The sequence below is a fragment of the Cyprinus carpio genome, chromosome A22 (genome assembly GCF_018340385.1).
Source record: "Cyprinus carpio isolate SPL01 chromosome A22, ASM1834038v1, whole genome shotgun sequence".
Taxonomy (NCBI): Eukaryota; Metazoa; Chordata; class Actinopteri; order Cypriniformes; family Cyprinidae; genus Cyprinus; species Cyprinus carpio.
The window spans coordinates 8,803,612-8,823,728 of record NC_056593.1 but is presented as its reverse complement, the minus strand read 5'-3'; the positions used below and the strand labels follow the sequence as shown (position 1 = coordinate 8,823,728).

The window sequence follows — 20,117 nt, the reverse complement described above, 5'->3', positions numbered from 1 at the left end:
TATTGTTTCCTTTTTATTGTAGTATCGTTTTATTTATTAATATAGTTTAGCTTGTTTTAGTTATTTTACTTGTTTTTTTGGCACTTTCTTTTCTTTTTTACTTTATTTAGTTTTAGGCATATATCTGAACATCATATCAAGCACACTTAAATTTGGATGCAAATAAGAGAGCCAATGGTTTCTCTCTCATGGTTCGACCTGTTGCTGATCTGGTGTTTGCAAAGCCGTTTAATTTTCCTATCTAGCATTTCAAACAAATGTGTCTTAACTGAAAGAAGAGATATTTGTGCCGCATTTCTTTATCAGTCACTTTTCCCACATTTGTCAGCTAGATCATGTCAGCCTGCGTAAACCCCTGGACGGCCTTGTTAAAATAGCAGCGCATCACGTGTGTGTGTGTGTGTGTGTTGGCTAGCTGTAGCCTGTCGATTCATTTGTTGTTCATTTATTGTTTGCAGAGATCATATTCCCTAGGATTGCTTTATGAGGTCAATTTAACGTAGTGAGTACAAGTTAAAGCCATTTTTATTACCCCACGCCTGAAGGGGCACCAGATCTTTACACTTTTTAAAAGGCTTTAGAGACTGTTCTGCAAGTGGCCTACATCTGGATTCAAAGAAATGATCTGGATTTAATATTCAAGACAATCTCTATAGACAGCAACTGTATTTAAATTTAATCTTGACTTATTTAAATTAATTAATAATCATAATCATAATAATAAAACTCTTAAATGTTTAAATGTATGTTTAATTAAAATATTTTTTTAAGAAATTAATTGATTCAAACATTTATTATATATTATTAAAAATAAATTAATTTAAAATGCATAATAAATGTAATTAAAATGTATTTAATAAATGTATTAAAATAATACATTATTCATTATAATATTATTTAAATGTTTGTTGTTGTAATAATACTAATAATTAATATAAACTGTTACAAATTTAAATAGTGTATTATTGAAATGTTTTATTTTTATTTAAATAATTGATTAAAACATTTAATCTATAACTTTTAGATTTTTTTTATTTATTTATAATATTTAAAATATTTAAATGCTAAATGTTTTTTTATTATATTATTTAAAAGTTTAGTTGTTTTTATTATCACTTAAACAATTTAAATAAATTAATGATTTAGACATTTATTATATAGTTTTATTAACAATAATAATAATTAAATAATAAATATATGAACTCATTTGTTATTTAAATGTTTACTTTTTTTGTTGCTGCTGTTTTTATTTAAACAATGTAAATATTAAATTAATTGATTTAATCATTGTTAAATTAATACATTATTACTGTTATTATTATTAGAGTAGTAGTAGTAATAATAATAATAATAATAATAATAATAATGATGGATTAATTTAATCGGATACATTTATAAATAAATACTTATTCTATGGACTAAGGTTGAAGAACTTTTCTTTCCCAGAATGTCATTATATATTCTATAAATTCTACTTCTTGTATATATGTATGTATGTATATATATATATATATATATATTATATATATATATATATATATATATATATATATATATATATATATATATATATAAACCTAATAATTATTTAAAAATGCATAAATAAATAAATAAATAAAAGGCTCAAATATCACAATTTTGTACAGAAAAAAAAGAATGTGAAAGGTTTATTAAAAATATGAGCTACACATTTTTACTTTTTAACCCTCCTGTTTCTTGTCCCATAGGTATATAAATGCTTTTTTGTTTTTGTTTGTTTATTTTTGCATAGGAAGGGTTGAATGGATTTTGTTTGTGGACTTGTTTTTAATCCAGAACTTATTTTAGGGAAAGTGACGGGTTGAAATTCATACTTGTACGTGTATGCTGTGTACATCCTTTGACCTGAAAATCATCTGCGTTTAGTTGGAATGGGAACGAATTGAGCACGGAATTGACAGGAAACACATGGCATGTTAGGTGAAAGGCTGGGAAGAGGAAAGAAACAAATGTCAAGATCTTTCTATGAAATGTTGTATAACTTCAATACACACATCACGTGTCACGTCGGTGCTCAGAAATGTGTTATGAAGAACTTTCTTAGAAGACACACCCCCAATGGGACTACAGTATTGGCTTTTCTGAGGCTGTGAAACAGTACCATAGGTGAAGTCAGAGAAACACCATTACAAATAGTGCTCCATCTTCAACTTTGTCCTCTTCCCACCCCCCAGTCGCCCCCTGAAAAATATACAGCTGCAGGGATTCTCACAGCAGCCTGAGTGTGTGACCTTTAACCCCTTTGCAACCTTGACCTCTCGAACTGATCTTTGAAGAAGTCATTTTAACAAGAACAATCGCTTTTGAGAATGTGTCTTTAAGATTTTCTGATGATTTTATCTTTGAAGATGTCATTTTAACAAGAAACACCCTAGCAACTGCCGTGCAATACCCTAGCAACCACCCACAAGACCGTGTGGCTCAGTGGTAGAGAATTGATCAGCGCAAAAGCGTAATTAATGACAGAATTTCATATTTGGGTGAACTATCCCTTTAACACACCTACCAACCACCCAGAACACAAGTAGCCACCTAACAACACAGAGCAACTACCTAACAATGCCACAGCAACCACTTAGTTTTTTATAGTGTGTATTTTGGGTTTTATTGAATTGGTTTTCACCCAGAATACCCTAGCAACCACCAACAAATCATTCTTGAGGATGCGTCTTTAAAATTCTGTGACTGAACACCATAGCAACAACCTAACAACACACAAACACCCTAGCAACCACCAACAAAAGAGCAATCACTCTAGAGGATGTATCTTTAAGATTCTGTGACTCTACACACTAGCAACAACCTAGCAACCGTTCGGAAAACCCTAGCAACCACTTAGAACACTCTAGCAACCTCATAGCAACACCCTAGCAACCTCCCAGAACACTCTTGCAACCTCAAAGCAACACCCTAGCAACCACTCAGAACTACCTGGTAACCACAAACACTTAGACATGATGGTGGTGAGTACTGTAACAACCTTATATTATCTTAATAAATATACTATTGTAATCTGTTTGTCCCAAATGAAGGTGATCATGCAGAGAGATCACAACCTCTTGTCTTTTATTTTTGCAACCTCAGTATGGCCTGCCACACATCCAACCAACTGCCGTAGAAGAAGGGATTATCGGAGAGTTTTATGGCTGGATGGATGAACAAAGAGTTAAGTGTGGCTTAATACTATCTGAAGTCACTATATTCAAAACAATCATAAATATGCAAAACACTCCTAACTGAACTAATCCAGCTATGAAGATATTCCTTGGAGGTATAAATCCCTCATATATCAAAGCACTTCCCTCACAATAGTCATTTGCTCTGGGAGGCGCAGGCTGCTGGACCTGCACTAGGGGTTTAGGGGCCACTGAAAGCAGTAGACCTGAACAGACCGGGCAGCACATGTGATTAATGCTGAGCTGAAATTAGGGCAAATGGGGGGTAGATGAGCGGTCATGCTTAGCCAGCCCACCCAGTTCAGCTCGTGCTGTTTGGGGTGAGGCTGCTCACAGCTGGGACATTCCCATAGGAAGAGACAAAAGAACACGGGATATGGGGTTAATCTGAATTTAGCATAATGTGATTTGACATAATACAAATCAGATCTACTACTATAATAAACTATAAATAATGATTTAATTATATTTAATAATAATCATAATCATAATAGAAATTATTATTATCATATTAATTTATAAATAGTTATTAATTATATATATTATTATATTATATATATTTATAGACTGACTCACATACCTGTATATTTATTTATATTTAACCTCCATATTTAATTGTTGTAATATTGCTAAATTATTTGTAGTTATATTTATATTACTTGTAGTTATTTATAGTTACAAATATAAATTATAAATATTGTGTTTATGTATATATATTATATATATATCAAATTATTATATTAATAATTGTAGTTACAATTCATTTTATATGTGTGTGTGTATTATATATATATATATATATATATATATATATAGACACACACACTCACACAATTTATTAATTCATACAGTACACAAATAAATTAATATATATATATATATATATATATATATATATATATATATATATAATTATTTAAGGTTATTAAATTTTTAATTTATCAATCTTTTTGGAAATCCAGAGACAATATCCAACTATTTTAATGATATACTTTTGGAAGTTTAAAGGTTATTATTTGTGCCATTCATTATTATCGCAGTGTTTGAACTGATGCCAGTCTGTTTCCAGCATATTGCTTTGGAATGTCTTGAAGAGCTTTGGATGCTGTGGAATAATAAGAGGCTAATGAGACTGAGGGAAGGGGAGGGCACTGAAGCTGAGGGCTGAACTGCAGAGAGGAGAATCGGCTCTCCAGTCTCTCTCCAGTCAGAGAAAAATTACCGAGACTCCAGCCATGCAATAAATACTGCACCTTTGATATCTGGCCATACTGCATCAATATTACAGGATTAAACGGTCAAGACGTTTGGTCTGGAGTTTACAGGTAAGAAAAACTCTTCTTGTCCACCTTGAACTTTCTGAATGTCAAGCGACTGCGATCTTAACCGTCAGCAAGTCTTAAGTTTTACAGTTTACTTTAAAGTTCGTAATATATCGAATGGCTTATAAATATTAGCGTGAATTGTAACAGACCAGTTTAATCGTGAATACGACTTTTTAGTTGGGATTGCGGCATCTCTTGTCATGCTCCTATAAATTTAACAGTTTTGAAATTAGTATTCGCAAAACGATATTAATAGCATATTAATCAAATAACAAATAGCCTATTTTAAATTTGACAGGTATGAATTAGCGCGATTCTGTATCGCAGTTCTATCAATGTGTTGGTTGTTTTTTTGGGTTCAACAATTATTTATTATTATTATTATTATTATTATTAGTAGCCTATTATTTTTAAACTTATATAGGCTCTCCTCTCTCTCTCTCTCTCTCTCTCTCTCTCTCTCTCTCTCTCTCTCTATATATATATATATATAAACAAAAAGAAAATTAAAAGTAAGTTTAAATCAGTTTTGTATATATATATATATATATATATATATATATATATATATATATATATATATATATATATATATATATTAATAAATAAATGTCATTGACGGAATTTGACATTGATTAGATTCGTATTAAGAAAAGAACACCGACAATTCCAGTAGCAAATATAACGGAATATTTTATCAGGATTATTTAAAACTATTTATCGCATTTTTGCTGTGTTCTGTTGGGTCTGAAACTTTTTAACCAGAAGATTTCATGTATAGACGCTTCGCTTTGGATTATTAAATTACTCATACTCACACTCGTTTTGAGATTTTGGTTTTCTAAATGTTTTCCCACTTTTTTAAATTAAACTTGTTTCCAATGAAGCTGTGTTTATGTGTTTACCATAATCACATAAAACTAATAATGTGCTATTATAACAATATGCAGTTCTAATATACGGCTATTTATTTCTTCTAGCGTTTTCATGATGCAGTTGTTGGATTTGTGGACCACATTCGTCCTCTCTAAGGATTTTTACCTGACTTGAGAAAACCTTGCTTACATGACATCATACTAAGAAGAGAACTGGATACCCAGCTTCCCAAATCCACCAGCACCCCTCTGTGGCCTTTGGTGGGTTGCACTTTGGATTTCAAGCCAGTACAAACCATGGATGACCTAATCGCTAGACACTACAACTTCACTGGGAAATTTCGCAAGGTTGATGACAAGGACCCGGGACTCAGTGCGGACTCTGTTGTGTTCATCATCGTGTGCTGCTTTATAATCCTGGAAAATGTTCTGGTTCTCCTTACCATTTGGAGGACCAAGAAGTTCCACAAGCCCATGTACTACTTCATCGGGAACTTGGCCTTGTCAGACTTGCTGGCCGGGGTGGTGTACACTGCGAACATCTTGCTGTCGGGAGCCAACACGTATAGGTTGACCCCAATGCAGTGGTTCTTCAGGGAAGGGAGTATGTTTGTGGCTCTGGCCGCTTCAGTGTTCAGTCTCTTGGCCATTGCTATTGAGCGACACCTGACCATGCTGAAGATGAAGCTTCACAACAATGGTAAGACGTGCCGTGTCTTCATGCTCATCAGCACTGTGTGGTTCATCGCTGCCATCTTGGGCGGTTTACCAATCATGGGTTGGAACTGCATTGAGAGCATGAACAACTGCTCCACAGTTTTGCCACTCTACCACAAGACCTACATCCTCTTCTGCACCACCGTATTCAGTGTCATCCTCATGGCCATTGTCATCCTGTATGCCCGCATCTACGCCCTGGTCCGCACGCGGAGCCGCAAGCTGGTCTTCCGCAAGGTCGCCAATGGCCGCTGCAGCAACAAGAGTTCGGAGAAGTCCATGGCCCTCTTGAAGACCGTCATCATCGTGTTGAGCTGCTTCATCGCGTGTTGGGCGCCGCTCTTCATCCTGCTTCTGCTTGATGTGGCCTGCCAGATCCGCACTTGCCCGATCCTCTACAAGGCTGAGTGGTTCCTGGCTCTGGCCGTGCTCAACTCCGCCATGAACCCTCTGATCTACACCCTGACCAGCAACGAGATGCGCCGGGCCTTCATCAAGATGCTCAACTGCGGCGTCTGCGACCAAGCGGCGGGGAAGTTCTCCAGGCCCATCATGGGCGCCGAGTTCAGCAGGAGCAAGTCGGACAACTCCTCTCACCCTAATAAGGACGAGCCCGAATACTCGCCAAGGGAAACCGTAGTGTCTTCTGGGAATATCACCTCTTCTTCTTAAAGGGACTTTTTGTGTACATTTATGTCTGGAGTGTGTGTGCAAGTGAGTGTGTTTGTCTGGCATCCTCCTTGTTTGTGTTCCTGTGGCTCAGTGGTAGAGCATTGCGTTAGATGCACAAAAGGTTGTGGGTTTGATTCCCAGGGAACACACATGGTTAAAAAAAAAATGTATAGCCTGAATGCACTGTAAGTCGTTTTGGATAAAACCGTCTGCCAAATGCATAAATGTAAATGTTGTGATCCTTAATGGAAGCAGAAGGCTGGGAGAAACCAGGATTTGGCATGCGCTTACATTAAAGACTTTGTCTTCTGCTGTTCAGATCACCAGAACATTTCTGCAACTTAAGGAAGCACTTAACCGACCATTATTCAGTATTTTATTTTTTTATCCCCGTCAAATGGAAACCTGTAGACAAGCACTTTTCAGGGAATTGCTCCTTTGAGAACCAACATAGGCATTATTGACTCTGTCTAAAATGGATTGATGTGAGAAATACTAGCTTGTTGTGGTTGTTTGTACTACATTTTTGGAATCAAATTGAAGAAATGCCGTCAAGAGGTACTTGTGTTTCTTTAAGTTAACACTATGGTATTACGATGTTATTTTGCCCCTGATCCAGAATGTATTTTGTAAATGCATTTGTTTTTCTTCACCTGTCAACAAATAAACTGTTGTTGTAGAAGAGTGTACATTAGCTGTCAATATTAATTTATCTTGAAACAGTTGCAATTAATTTGAAACTTGGTGGGATGGAACTAAGTGTTGTGTTAATTAATTGTAAATATATTTTATTATTTTACTTTGATAGTACGCCGTGTATCATAGCTCGTGCACATTGATCTGCTCTGCCGCCCATCAGGTGTAGTTTTGTCTTTGCTGGGTTGCATGGCTCAACTCTAATGAAGTTAATTTGATGGGATGGAAATATCTGGGGAAATTAAGATTAATGTCTATGTGAATTTTCTGTTGGCATGTCACATTACAACAGAATTAATTTACATGTTTGTATTTATCTGTTCCTCATACATACAATCAAATCATGAGCCAGTATTATCCCTGTTCAGTGTTGCACATTGTAACATCTAGTCCATGTGTTTTTGTTCTTTTAGTTGTTAATAAATATTGTTGAAGAAAAAGCAATCAAAGTTGTGATTTGATTTAATTAAAAATTATATTTAAATGTGTTTTTTGATTTTATTAAATGTTTTTTTTTTATTTTTTGCTTAGTATTTTTTATTTTTAGTTATTTCAGTAATTAATTATTAAACTAAATTGTTATGGTGACAATATCATTTGTTATCAAAAAAATAATTTATCCGTAATTAATTTGTACAATTAGAAAAATGCAAAATAGAATCATTTTCACAAGTGGTCTCAGACTTTTAAACACCATTGTAGCTGTAAATAGAATTACAATTGAATAATATGGTTATATAGATGCAATTAAATTAAAATGCAATTTAATAACTTCAGAAGAGCACGAGGTACAATAAGATATAATGTAAATATAATTCTGGTTTCTTCACAGTAGCAAACAATTCTCATATATGAGCAAAGAGCGCCACTTACTGGACAACTGCTAAAATTGCTTCTTTATTAGATTTTAAGATTTTTATAAATAATAATTATAAACCACTCGCAAATTTTCAAATATGCTTATATGTACATATTTACACTGATAATCCACATTTACATTTGAATGGATGAATTTCTGACATATTCAGTTTCATGATAATACTTCTTGATACTTCTACTGTAAGCAATTTGCTTCTTTATTGTTTTTTGTGTAATTACACAGTGCATACTTTCCTTTATACATCCATAATATATATTTAAATCTAAAATCTAGATGCTGATTCAAGAAAATTCATGAGTATGTTATGAATCAACCTCCAATTTAGCTTACAGACACACAGATAGGGAATGCAGTGCCACATAAAATTGGCACTGCATATAAAATTTCCCTTAAATGATAATTATTATAATTATTATAAATTATTTAGTATTATTACGGTAAAAAAAAAAAAAAAAAAAAATTATTATAGTTAAAAATTTAAGTTTAATTGCAGCCTATCCCTTAGGATTTGATTACTGATATAAACATTTTATTTCAAACTCTGAAATTCATAAAATCAGATGTAGAAATGACTGAAATTATTGTAACAAGTTTAATAGTGGAAAAAAACTATATAGTGGAATACAATGCAAATCACGGATGGTAAGGTATGAATAACGGATAATTATGTCAGTTTGTTAGTAAAGACACATGACTAATTTTTTTTCATGGGTTCATTGGGTTCAGTTTTATTGATGTCATGGAAGGTCCTGCATTGCCCTGCAACAAGAGTTTCTTTTACATGTGTTTAATGTATTCATTAAAGGCAACATTAATGTAAATGTTTAAAAACAGCTAACAGCATTTCAGTAAGTTAATACATTTTTGTTTATACTCCCTCACACATGAATATAGGAAGAAACTGTCACCAAAAAATGCAACCAAACTCTTTACCCACTTTCACAGCGATGGTAAAGCAAAGCATCATGGGAGCGTGAGTCCCTTTCGCGGAAATTCTCCATTTTTGGTTGCGATGGCTGTAGCGGGACGGAACTACATTTCCCAGAATGCCATTTTCTGTACATTGGCTCATGTTATACATGGGGGAATATGAGAGCGGCGGATGAACCGAAAGCGACAGCAGAATACCTGGCGATAAGTATAACGTTAAATAGTGGGCGTGAAATGGGGGGGATTCAAAGCCAAATCACCCAGAACAGGCTGTCGAAAAAGGAAAATCGTTTTTGGTGTTGTATTTTTCTTTAATATAAATTTGGTGTGGACTGGGGTAAGGCACCTCCCTGCCTGCTCTGCGCCGGGGTGTGTGCGTGTTTTTCGGGTAGGCTTCATCGCATCACCGCGCTGCAGTATATTATTGGAACCGACCTGAGGTGCCACGCCGCCGGTTTACAGCTGCCCTGCGCCGTCGGCCGATACTATGTCCAAAACAGAGAGAGACAAAGTAGCTCTGCGACTCAATCCTACTGACCTATGCAATGAAAAAATGGCAACTTTGCTCTCTAACAGCTGTGGTTTGTAGCCATAAATAAGTGCCAATGTGCCGAAAGACATAGTGGAGCGTTTTGTGTGCCTGTTATTAAAAAGGTGAGGAAAAAAACGTGCATCTCACTACAAATCTAACTTTCTTGAAGAAAACTGGATCGTACTTTACATTACATCGTTATTGTTGCAATGCTACTATTTAATTACGTAATTAAATGTTATCCTTCATGTTAATAATGAAATATGTGTATTTATGGTGTTCATGAATCTGTTACTGCACAAGCTTGTAATTAAACAGATTGTTGTAACTGCCCATTAATTTAATTATCCATCATTTAACTCTGTAGCTTTGTTACATTGTAATGTTTAGGGTCACAAACAACAATGCAATTTTTTTATAAAACATGGGTATGTTTAATTTTCCTAATCAGATCATGCAATGTGTACTTCACAGGACCACTAAGTAAAATTTAAGATTTGCACTGCAAACTGCTTAGGAAACAAGTGTGCATCGGCATAAGACTTTACAGGAAGTAGAAAGGGGGTTATTTACCCACAAGGCATTTTGTACCACCTCAAATATGTCACTTCCCTGCTATATAGCATGTCAAATGTACGTTGTGCCCAAATATGCAGTAATAAAGAAACGCTAGGTGAAAAATATCCAAATTGACGGATTGCATCTACTGACATTGTGAGTATTGCAGTCAGGAAACTTTCCTGTCCCATAAGACCTGTTAAGCTGAGGAACTGTCAGATTCAGAAAAGCTGACAAATAAAAATAAAAATGATGAGCCATGTGGCTCTTTCCACATTTAAGTGCTATAGGTACCAAGAACGCTGGTCCCACTATTTATCAATTATGTCAATAATTTATCAAATTCAGTACAGACTCTAATAAAATGGGATTTTGGACACAGAAAAGGTTTGGCTAAAAAAAAAAAAAACTGGCATTTTTATTCAGGCTGATGAAAAAGAAAGTGCTTTTTGTGCTGTTTTTTGAGCGTGTAAAGTGAGATGTGATTAGCTAGAAAGATATCACATTTTCATTTTAAACATCAGTTGTTTATTACTAAACTAGGTGTGTTTATTTAAATATATAGTACTATATATATGTACAGCATGGAGTTGTTATATATATATATATATATATATATATATATATATATATATATATATATATATATATATAATATATATATATATATATTTAAAAGTATGGTAATTTATATTATATCTAAAATACCTACTTGACTCTAGTGTTGTCTGTGACAGTGTGACTTGAGTTTTCTATATGACCAAATAAAAACTTTTACAAATATCCCCTGTTGAGTGTGTAGGGTGCAGTGAACACTAAGTAGAGACCCTGTTAGTCAGAATACAGCTAATTTCTTTTTTTTAAAAACAGGTTTTCAAACACTCCCCTGTCAGCCATTGGTCGGATGAACAGTTAGTTCCACCCTAAAGTCACACCACAGAGAGGCAGTGTTTACACTTTCTGTGGGAATCAGTCTACGAGTGGTTTAATAATTGTTGTCTCTGTGTTTAAATTTGGGATACGAGGAAGTTTTGGATTTTTTTTTTTAAATATATATTTAACATTGTTTGTTAATAACTGATTGTTCTGTGGGTTGTATGATTTTTATTGCTGACATGCTCAGTAATTCCCACTGTAACAGTTCTAAACTTTTTTGTTTGTTTGTTTGTTTTATCAGCAGCTTTGAAAAGCAGCAATAGGCAGCCCGCATGGAACGAGCAGGAAGCATCCAACTTGATATTCCGGACTTCAGCAACTCCGTCCTGTCGCATCTGAACCAGTTGCGAATACAGGGCCGTCTGTGTGACATTGTGGTCAATGTCCAGGGCCACAGTTTTCGTGCCCACAAGGTGGTCCTCGCCGCCAGCTCACCCTACTTCAGGGATCACATGTCACTGAGTGAGATGAGCACCGTGTCCATATCAGTAATCCGCAACCCAACCGTGTTCGAGCAGCTACTCTCCTTCTGCTACACGGGACGCTTGTGCTTGCAGCTCGCTGATATCATCAGCTACCTGACGGCTGCCAGCTTCCTTCAAATGCAGCACATTATTGACCGTTGCACCCAGATTTTAGAAGGAATCCACTTTAAAATCAGTGTGTCAGATGTGGAAGAGGAGATCGGGAACGGGGCCCACAGGACCGCCAACCAAACCGTTGAGTCAGGAAGAGGTGGGACCGGGCTAGGTGGGTCCCGCTCCCTAAGTCCCAGACTTACCAGTTCCCGATTGATTGGCAACACTGGGGTGATCAACATCCGTGATGTGAGGGAAGTCCGAGAGATCAGTCCCCCTGGGGAGTCCATGAGTCCCCAGATTGTGGAGCACAGTGGCATTGGCTCAGAGGAGGTGGGAACTGGGAAAGAGCCCATTCTCCGCATTAACCGAGCTGGGCAGTGGTATGTCGAGACGGGGACTGAGGTGGAGAGAGGAGGAGAGGAGAATGTGCGGATGGTGGATGGGTTTCGGATTAAGACGGAAAGGATGGATGAGTGGATGGGAGCGGAGACCCAAGCGTCGGCAGAAGAGGGCAGTGGGGCCGAGGAGGGGCCGACAGTGATGATTGACACCTCAGGACGTACCACACTGGTGCAGGAAGGAGGAAGAGGTGGGAAAAGCTCCCAGCCGTCCAGTAGCGTCAGTGAAACAGAGAGGTGTGTAAATTCTTTCTGATGTTTACTTTCAACATCAAAATGAAATCAAAATCTTATTCTTATTGAACATAATTCATAAGTTCTTGTTATTTTGATGGAATTGTTTTAATTGGTCTTTTATCAAAATATAGTGCCTTTCTTCACTTCTAAAACAAGTTTCTATTTCAGCTAATGTCACCAAGCCTTCTTACTTTTCAACCCCTTCCTTTTGACCATTTACATTATCCAATCAGTACTTAATGATACCATATTGAATAAATATCCCATTCTACTCTGAATTGGATGTATATTGGATGTAGTTGCAAAACATCCTTTCATGTTGATTATAAGGTTTGGAAAGCCCAATGCATACTTTAAAATGTGATGCATTTACCCCATTAACCCATTTTCTTCTGCCGACAAGCGTCCTGTAAAAGATTGAACCCATATTGTGTTTTTCTTTCAGGTTTAGTCCCACAGGAAGTGTGGTTGTGATGGCTGATCACCAGAGAGCCAAGAGTGAGTCTCCAGGAAGAGTCGACGATCAGAGACACCCCACCTCACAGGTAGGGCAACCTTGATCAAGACTTGGCTCTATACACTTACAACCCTTGGTTTAACTTTTTATGATCTCTGAACACAGTTGAAGTCATTTCAAGGAATATCAGTGGAGCACACCTCACCGAGCAAATAAGAAACCTTAAATTGCCTGCAGTTTTGTAATACTCAGAACAGTTGGTGTGCCTAACTTAGAGTGCATTTCAATTGGGAAAAAGCGGTGGGAATCATGAAAACAAACCATAACCTCTCACATTTCCCTTACTAGGGAGAGGAACAAGCTGTGTTTGACATGGGGGGATATGAGGAGTACCTACGAGAACAGGTAGGTGATCGGTGGTTCCGCTACAACCCTCGTCTCACCTGCATTTACTGCTGCAAGTCCTTCAACCAGAAGGGCAGCTTAGATCGCCACATGCGCCTGCACATGGGCATTACCCCCTTTGTTTGCCGAATCTGCGGGAAGAAATACACCCGCAAGGACCAACTCGAGTACCATATCCGTAAGCACACAGGAAATAAGCCTTTCCATTGCCACGTCTGCGGCAAGAGCTTCCCGTTCCAGGCAATCCTCAACCAGCACTTCCGCAAAAACCATCCAGGCTGTGCCCCACAGGAGGTGTCCCATAGTGCCTCTCCCGAGACTACCACGGTCACCTCCCGTGGAGGCCAAAACGAAGACGAGTCGCCCTCCCAGGAGGATGCAGAGGGCAATGGTGGAGGGGGAGGTGCTGGCTCGTCCTTCGGAGAAGGTGTCCAACCTTCGGTATCCACCACTGGTCCCGACTGAAAGGCTTTGAAGGAAAACGTCACAAGTTTAGGGAGACACAGGACAGTGGGGGTCCAACAGGACCTTCTCTTGAGAAATCCCTCTGTCCCTTGTCTCCCACCATCCACACTGAATATTACAAGTTGGAAGGAGTTGAGTGAGCGGGAGGTTCTCTCAGCTGCTGTCAATGAGGAACGGATAAAAAAGGGAGAGTCTACTGCGTCCTACTTGGACGAAGATCCTCTATTTTTTCCAGTGATAACAAAGATGCAAGGAACAATTTGGTAGGAATAGTATTCTCTAGGGATTTATAAATGGTATTTCTGCTTTAAACCACATCTACCTTCACCATACAAACTGAACAGGACGTCAATATATGAAGACAAGCCACACTCCAACAACCTCACACACCACTGGATGCAGTGATTTTTCTTTTCTTTTTTTTGTTTTTAGTCTTTCCTGTCTTTTATATGTTACTTTTTATATTTTTGTACTACTACAGATCTTTCAGGATTAACTAAAAGAGAAGCTCTAGCTATGATTTGGTCAAATTGCGTCAAAATTGCCAAACTTCTCTGTGCCAGAAGATGAGTTCTAAAAAGAGAGGACATCGTAGTCCTTTGCTACTTTGCCTTGAGACAATCTTGATAAATTAACCTGGGGCTAGACTTTGCGCTCCCCAGCCATGGCAAGCTTAGGAAAACGGGTTCAGTTTTTTATTAGGGACCCTCAGGTCTGACCTAACATCAGATTCTTGATTTATTTTTTCATTTTGTGTTAAGTGCCGATCTGGCCTGCCATAGAACCGAAACACATTGCTCACACTTAGCCTCAACGCAAGGAAATTGTAGTTATAGAACTTTGGGTTTATAACAAGATAACTCACATCATTATTTTACTTTTAATGTTGATAGTAATACTGTGATATAGGCACTCTGGTGAAAAGACGTTGGTAGAGTATATCATTGACACATATTTATTTCAAGTTTAGTTCCCTTTAAGGCCTTCATACATCTCTAAACTCAACAACTCAGCTGCTGAATGTTGGCGACACAGTGATAAAAAACAAGGAAATCCTTCAACCTCAGATAAGCTACAATAGACCGCTCAGTTACCTCTGTCTCACATTACTTCGCAATACTGATCTGTCGCACGCAGATGCGTGGATGCACTCAGCTGAATTTTATGTTCAGTGTTTATTTCTTTTCATACATTTTAAGTCGCTCGTTGAGATTCGCTAGTCTCATCAACTTGTTTTACTAGTCTGGCAATATTTTGTTTGTAAGAATGTGTTTGAGCAGGGGGGAAGGGGTCTCTCAGAGGATTGTAACCTTTTTTGTGTCAAGTCAAAAGAGATGAGTCTAAGGCTGAGACGAACCAAAATGCGGACTTGGTCGTCGATGCCATTTAGGAAAACGTAAACCGTATGTCTGTGATGACTGGGATACGCCGAAATGCCACGGAATGACTTTGAGTGTAAGATTTCCCTTCATCTGATGGAAGGCACTTTAACCTTTGGGGTCAAGTGCCTTTACACTTGGCTTATGAACAAATGTTTCCAGCTGGTGCTTTCAGTAACCAAAGGAACTGAAATTTATTGTGAAAGTTCTTAAACCCTTAAGATTTGGAGGGTGAAGAGGAAAAAAAGAGATTACATCAGGCACTTAGAAAATGGGATGGGGATGCGTTTTGTTTTGTTTTTAGAATTTTTGTATATCTATATACATGTCACTTATGCATATTTAGACAAATTTTTACTTGTAATAACTATACAGAGACAGTTTCTAGAATGATCAACAAAAACAAAAGGCGTTTTAAAGCGAACGTAAAACTGTTAGCATTTTTATAAGGCTGTGAATCACACTTGGTTGTGACTGATTTTTTAGGAAAGGGTTGAGGCATATAAAAATCAGCTACTGATGTTTCCAATAGGGATTTTCTGCACCTCACTTAATATCAACACAGGTCAGAACTTGTTTTTTCGTTACTCACATCTGTGAACACAGGTCAGCAGGTAAACACTTCTTACAAATATCAGGAACTCACTGTTTACTTTTGTGTTTACCTTTTTTTTACCTTTTTTTTGGCTTGTACCAAGCAGATTTTCTTACTTAGAATTCTAGCTCTGGGTAATTTGGGTCGAAATGTTTCACAAGTGCAGCAAAAAAAAGAAAAAAAAACTACATACACATCAACATATTTCCTCTCAATGTAAATACCCATGCCTCAGAAGTGGTCACAGTGAAATACAATCCTGAAAACTGTATAATTTCAAGTTTGTTGTACAGCGCAGAACCCAGGTAAATAGAAGAGCATGCTAATATTGCTTTTATATATCACAATGCAACCTCATGATAATAAAAAAGGGCAAATAATTTTGTCTGTAAACATCATAATCATAATCTAATATGTTATAGTATATCAAGAAAAGATGTTCTTTTTTATGGACTTTGCTTTTAAGTTTAAATTTAGGTTTGGGGAATGGGCCTGTTTTGTGTATGCCAATCATATATGGGTGATAGTGACTTAAATTATCTCTATGTGAATGAATTAATTGCAATCTAATAACAAGGGATCTATATCTGTAATCAGTCATTCCAGTTATTTTACTGCACATTTTAGCGGTCTAAATTGAATCATATTAATTTGGGTTTTAGGGCTAATGATAACTTTCAGCATGTTTTCCCTTTGTGCATATCTGTTGTTGATCTCGAAAACATTGATGGTTGACCATGCTGCCTGTTATTCAATATTACAATATTATTCATTCAAATATTATGTTTGGCTTTTGTATTTGATTTCAAGCTTTAAATAACATGGTGGAGGATAAATGTATTGCTGCAGTGTATATAATAGGCTGAAATATTTAATGTTTCGGTATGACAATACATCTACTGCAGTTTAATGGTGTTGACTGATCAAGTCATTTCTAACCAAAATGTGTCTAATCTTAACACAGTGTTACAGAATGTGTAGGTTTGAAATGAAGCTACTTTTGAAGCAATATTTCCAGTTCAAAAGTTGCTTTCAGATGAAGTGGTGCAAAATTTAAACACACCACAACAAACACAATATCTCTTTAAAAGTTGTGAAACTGATGACCAGTTGATTTCGACAAGAAAAAAATATGTATCTTGAACTTATAAAACAATTATAAATATTGGCAAATGTGATAAAATTTGTTTCAGTGATTACAGTAACCTCTGTTTTTTTTTTTTTTTTTCTTCATGGTCTGGCTTGTGAAAAGTTATACAGTGCATGTCTCTACTTACTAGGTTTTTGGGAAGACTGAATGACAACACTGAGCAAAGTCCCTCTGGAGCAAATATTTTGTACAAGCAACACATTTTACTTCAATAGACTAGACTACGTATATATTTCATAACTTAGTCTGTCTGAATAAGCAAGCAAACGTGATGCTTTGTCAAAAAAATAAAATAAAAATAATAATAATTAACCTCAAAAGAGTCTTTGTACAAGGAATTAAGACATTGTATTTCTACTGACCCTCAGTAGAAATAGTTTTTTTTGCATGTTGTCTTTGTCTTTTGCAACGGCCAAACACAAAGACATTTCCAGACATCTAAATTTGCACCAAGAGAAGCCAAAATATTGACCTTTACAATTTGTCTTGCTATATTGTTTTATCTTGCAAAAAGCAATATAGTCTGTAAATTTCTTTCCATGTGTCTTATGAGATTTTAATCACTTTAATTTAAATCATACATCAGGAAAAAATTTATTTTGCATATCCATGAAATAAAGCAAAATATAATAGGTGTTTTTATTGTTAATAAAAAAGGTCCAAATTCTAAAACATGAGCATTAATTACTCAATTACTCTAATTTAAATAGCAAACCAGTATATTTATTGAAAAAGTAAATGTTTAAAATGTAAAAGTTTTATAAATTATATTTGTAGGTGATTAAGGTATAATTACTTATTTGAAATTAATCTGAGTTTATGGTTACTTAGAATTTGAGACTTCTCACATTTAAAATGGTACAGCAATCAGAAAGATCATTAATAATGTGAATGCCATTTTCACAATAACCACTATGTTTTTTCCTCACTGGCAGTGTGTCAAGTCCATTCTTCTAAATAGAAATAAAGCACTTTAAGTGTAACTGTGAAGGATCTTTAATTATGTTCATAAATGTATCATTATGTAAGCCCAGATTGTGTGACACTGCTAAACCCAAATTTCTAAGATTAAAAAATAAACCTGTTTTATCCTTGTCCTGTGCTTTTATGTGTTTGTTTCCAGTGCGTGCTTGGTTTACTGAGAAAATCAATATATTGTGACAAATTTAATGTTCATTATTAAGCAATAATGAAGAAACAATGCCGCCTTGTCAAGTTAAAAGTGAGGACGATCAATAACCGTCGTCTTTTGGATAATATCCAATCCATATTAGCTGCTCCCACAAGGATTTGCAACTCGGTCAGTGAAGATCAAGGCATTGATGCTGGATTCACGGATAAGGAGAAGGAAAGGTTGGTCCGCCAAAAAAATTCTCCTGGTAGATGTTTAAGGACCATACGAAAAGAACAACCGCTGTGGCGGCAGCAGCCTCGCTACCTTCTTCATTCACCTGAAAAATGAAAAAAAAAACCATTGGCTAAGAAATTGTGTAATCTGTCTTGATACGCAGTTAGACTAATCATAAAACATGCTGCTTGACATTGCAAACAATATTGAATGTATTTCATCTAAAGGAAGGCCTTATGGTAGGCGTTGGAGATGTACAAGTTTGGGTCCATCATCGGTAACTATTCCTAGCACAACACAACGTTGTGACAATATTATTGTACAGATTCATCAGAATTCAAGATGTCACCCCAACAATGAACACAAATCCATACAGCAACATTTCATAGTAATCAAGCCAAGATCCCCTAGAAGTAGTCTATATGACTTGTGCTCTACATTCCTAGTCTTATGAAGCTTTTAGGTTCTACAGAAAAAAAGTCATACAAGTTTGGAACAACAGCTATTTTCATACCTGGGAGACTGGCGTTTTCTGGACTCAAAAGATGTTCAAGGCCCATTTTCACCAGCTGCTCTTTGAGGCTAAAGTTGTCCTCAATATGGAAATGAGGAAGCTGCACGAACACTGTGGTCTCTTTCCTGGCTTGTAACCAGCCCTCAAGTTTCTTACGGTTCATGTTTTCCACCACCTTAATTGGATGCAGTTTTGTTGGGTAGGACTAGAGGAGAAGATTTTTGAGGAGAACATTTTGCCTATTGTTTTAATCGACTTACTCCGACAGGGTTGTACTTTCAAAAGGTAATATGAGCACCATTGTGATGTCACCACCATTGTAGGGCAATTCCAAGGATCTTCACCTTGTCATCATTGATTCTGGCATACTGGAATTTCATTGACCCTGGAACACAAAAACCAGATTGTAACACAGTTCACAATCAGGGGAGTTCAGTCCTGCTCCTGGAGGACCACTTTCCAGAGTTTAGCTCCAACATACTTTGCCTGGAAGTTTCTAGTAATCCTGAAGAATTTGTCAAGGTCTTCTACTGTATATGAATAGAATGAATAAAAACTTTTAACCCTCTGGTATTTTTCATTTGGGGTTGCACGTGTTGTTTGCGATCAAAAGTGTGTCCATTTTTGTACTCTTATGATATTTTGGAGCGTCACCCCTTCATTGCTGTTCACTTTTTTGTGCACCGTGAATGATTTGTAAATTGTACACAAAAAAAACTCTGTATTTTCTTTCTTTCTTTTTTCTTTTTTTTTTGTTTTTGTTTTTGTGTATTTTTCATTCATTTCCAATGGTGGTCAGTTTTGACCACGAACAACACAAGTGTGACTATTTTGTATTTTTTTTTTTTTTTTACAACCATTTAGCTTTTTCGAATCAAGTCCACAAATTTATTTGTGATCACATGACTGCCATAAAAGTCATAGAGTTTCGTACCATTCCGATGAAGTAGCGATTAAAATGACCAAACAACACCAGAGGGTTAAATATTATTATTATATTTTAAAAGTCATCAGTTCTATTTTTTTTTAGCAATTCATAACTCGACATCTAAATAAAATAAAAGAAATAATCCCTTCAAATCTGCCTATTCAGATTGTTTTAGAATGTGAAGGGTTAAATGAAAGACAGCCATATTAGAATTCTCCCGCCTAACGCTTTCAGCTCTGTGATTGGTGGTCCAGCTATAAAATTACAGATGGCCAAATGATAGTAAATCAATGAGAGACTTATTATCATATCTCTCCCCAGTGG

At 36.1% G+C, this 20,117-nt stretch overlaps 2 protein-coding genes across 3 annotated transcripts; both read left to right on the top strand.

The window, feature by feature from the left end:
* The first annotated feature begins 4,346 nt into the window (after positions 1 to 4,346).
* LOC109047783 (sphingosine 1-phosphate receptor 1-like) lies at positions 4,347 to 7,944 on the top strand. The gene is made up of 2 exons (XM_019065450.2): positions 4,347 to 4,540; positions 5,521 to 7,944. The coding sequence occupies exon 2, from the start codon at positions 5,713 to 5,715 to the stop codon at positions 6,802 to 6,804; it is 1,092 nt and encodes a 363-aa protein (XP_018920995.1). The 5' UTR covers positions 4,347 to 4,540; positions 5,521 to 5,712; the 3' UTR covers positions 6,805 to 7,944.
* A 1,487-nt stretch (positions 7,945 to 9,431) lies between these two features.
* On the top strand, positions 9,432 to 13,953 carry LOC109047772 (zinc finger and BTB domain-containing protein 37-like). Of its 2 annotated transcripts, none has more exons than XM_019065438.2 (4): positions 9,432 to 9,964; positions 11,581 to 12,552; positions 12,998 to 13,097; positions 13,358 to 13,953. In XM_019065438.2, the coding sequence occupies exons 2-4, from the start codon at positions 11,609 to 11,611 to the stop codon at positions 13,877 to 13,879; spliced, it is 1,566 nt and encodes a 521-aa protein (XP_018920983.1). In that variant the 5' UTR covers positions 9,432 to 9,964; positions 11,581 to 11,608; the 3' UTR covers positions 13,880 to 13,953. The 2 variants fall into 2 exon arrangements, with proteins under 2 accessions (XP_018920983.1, XP_018920982.1); XM_019065437.2 differs by having other exon boundaries at positions 11,578 to 12,552.
* Positions 13,954 to 20,117: the final 6,164 nt, after the last annotated feature.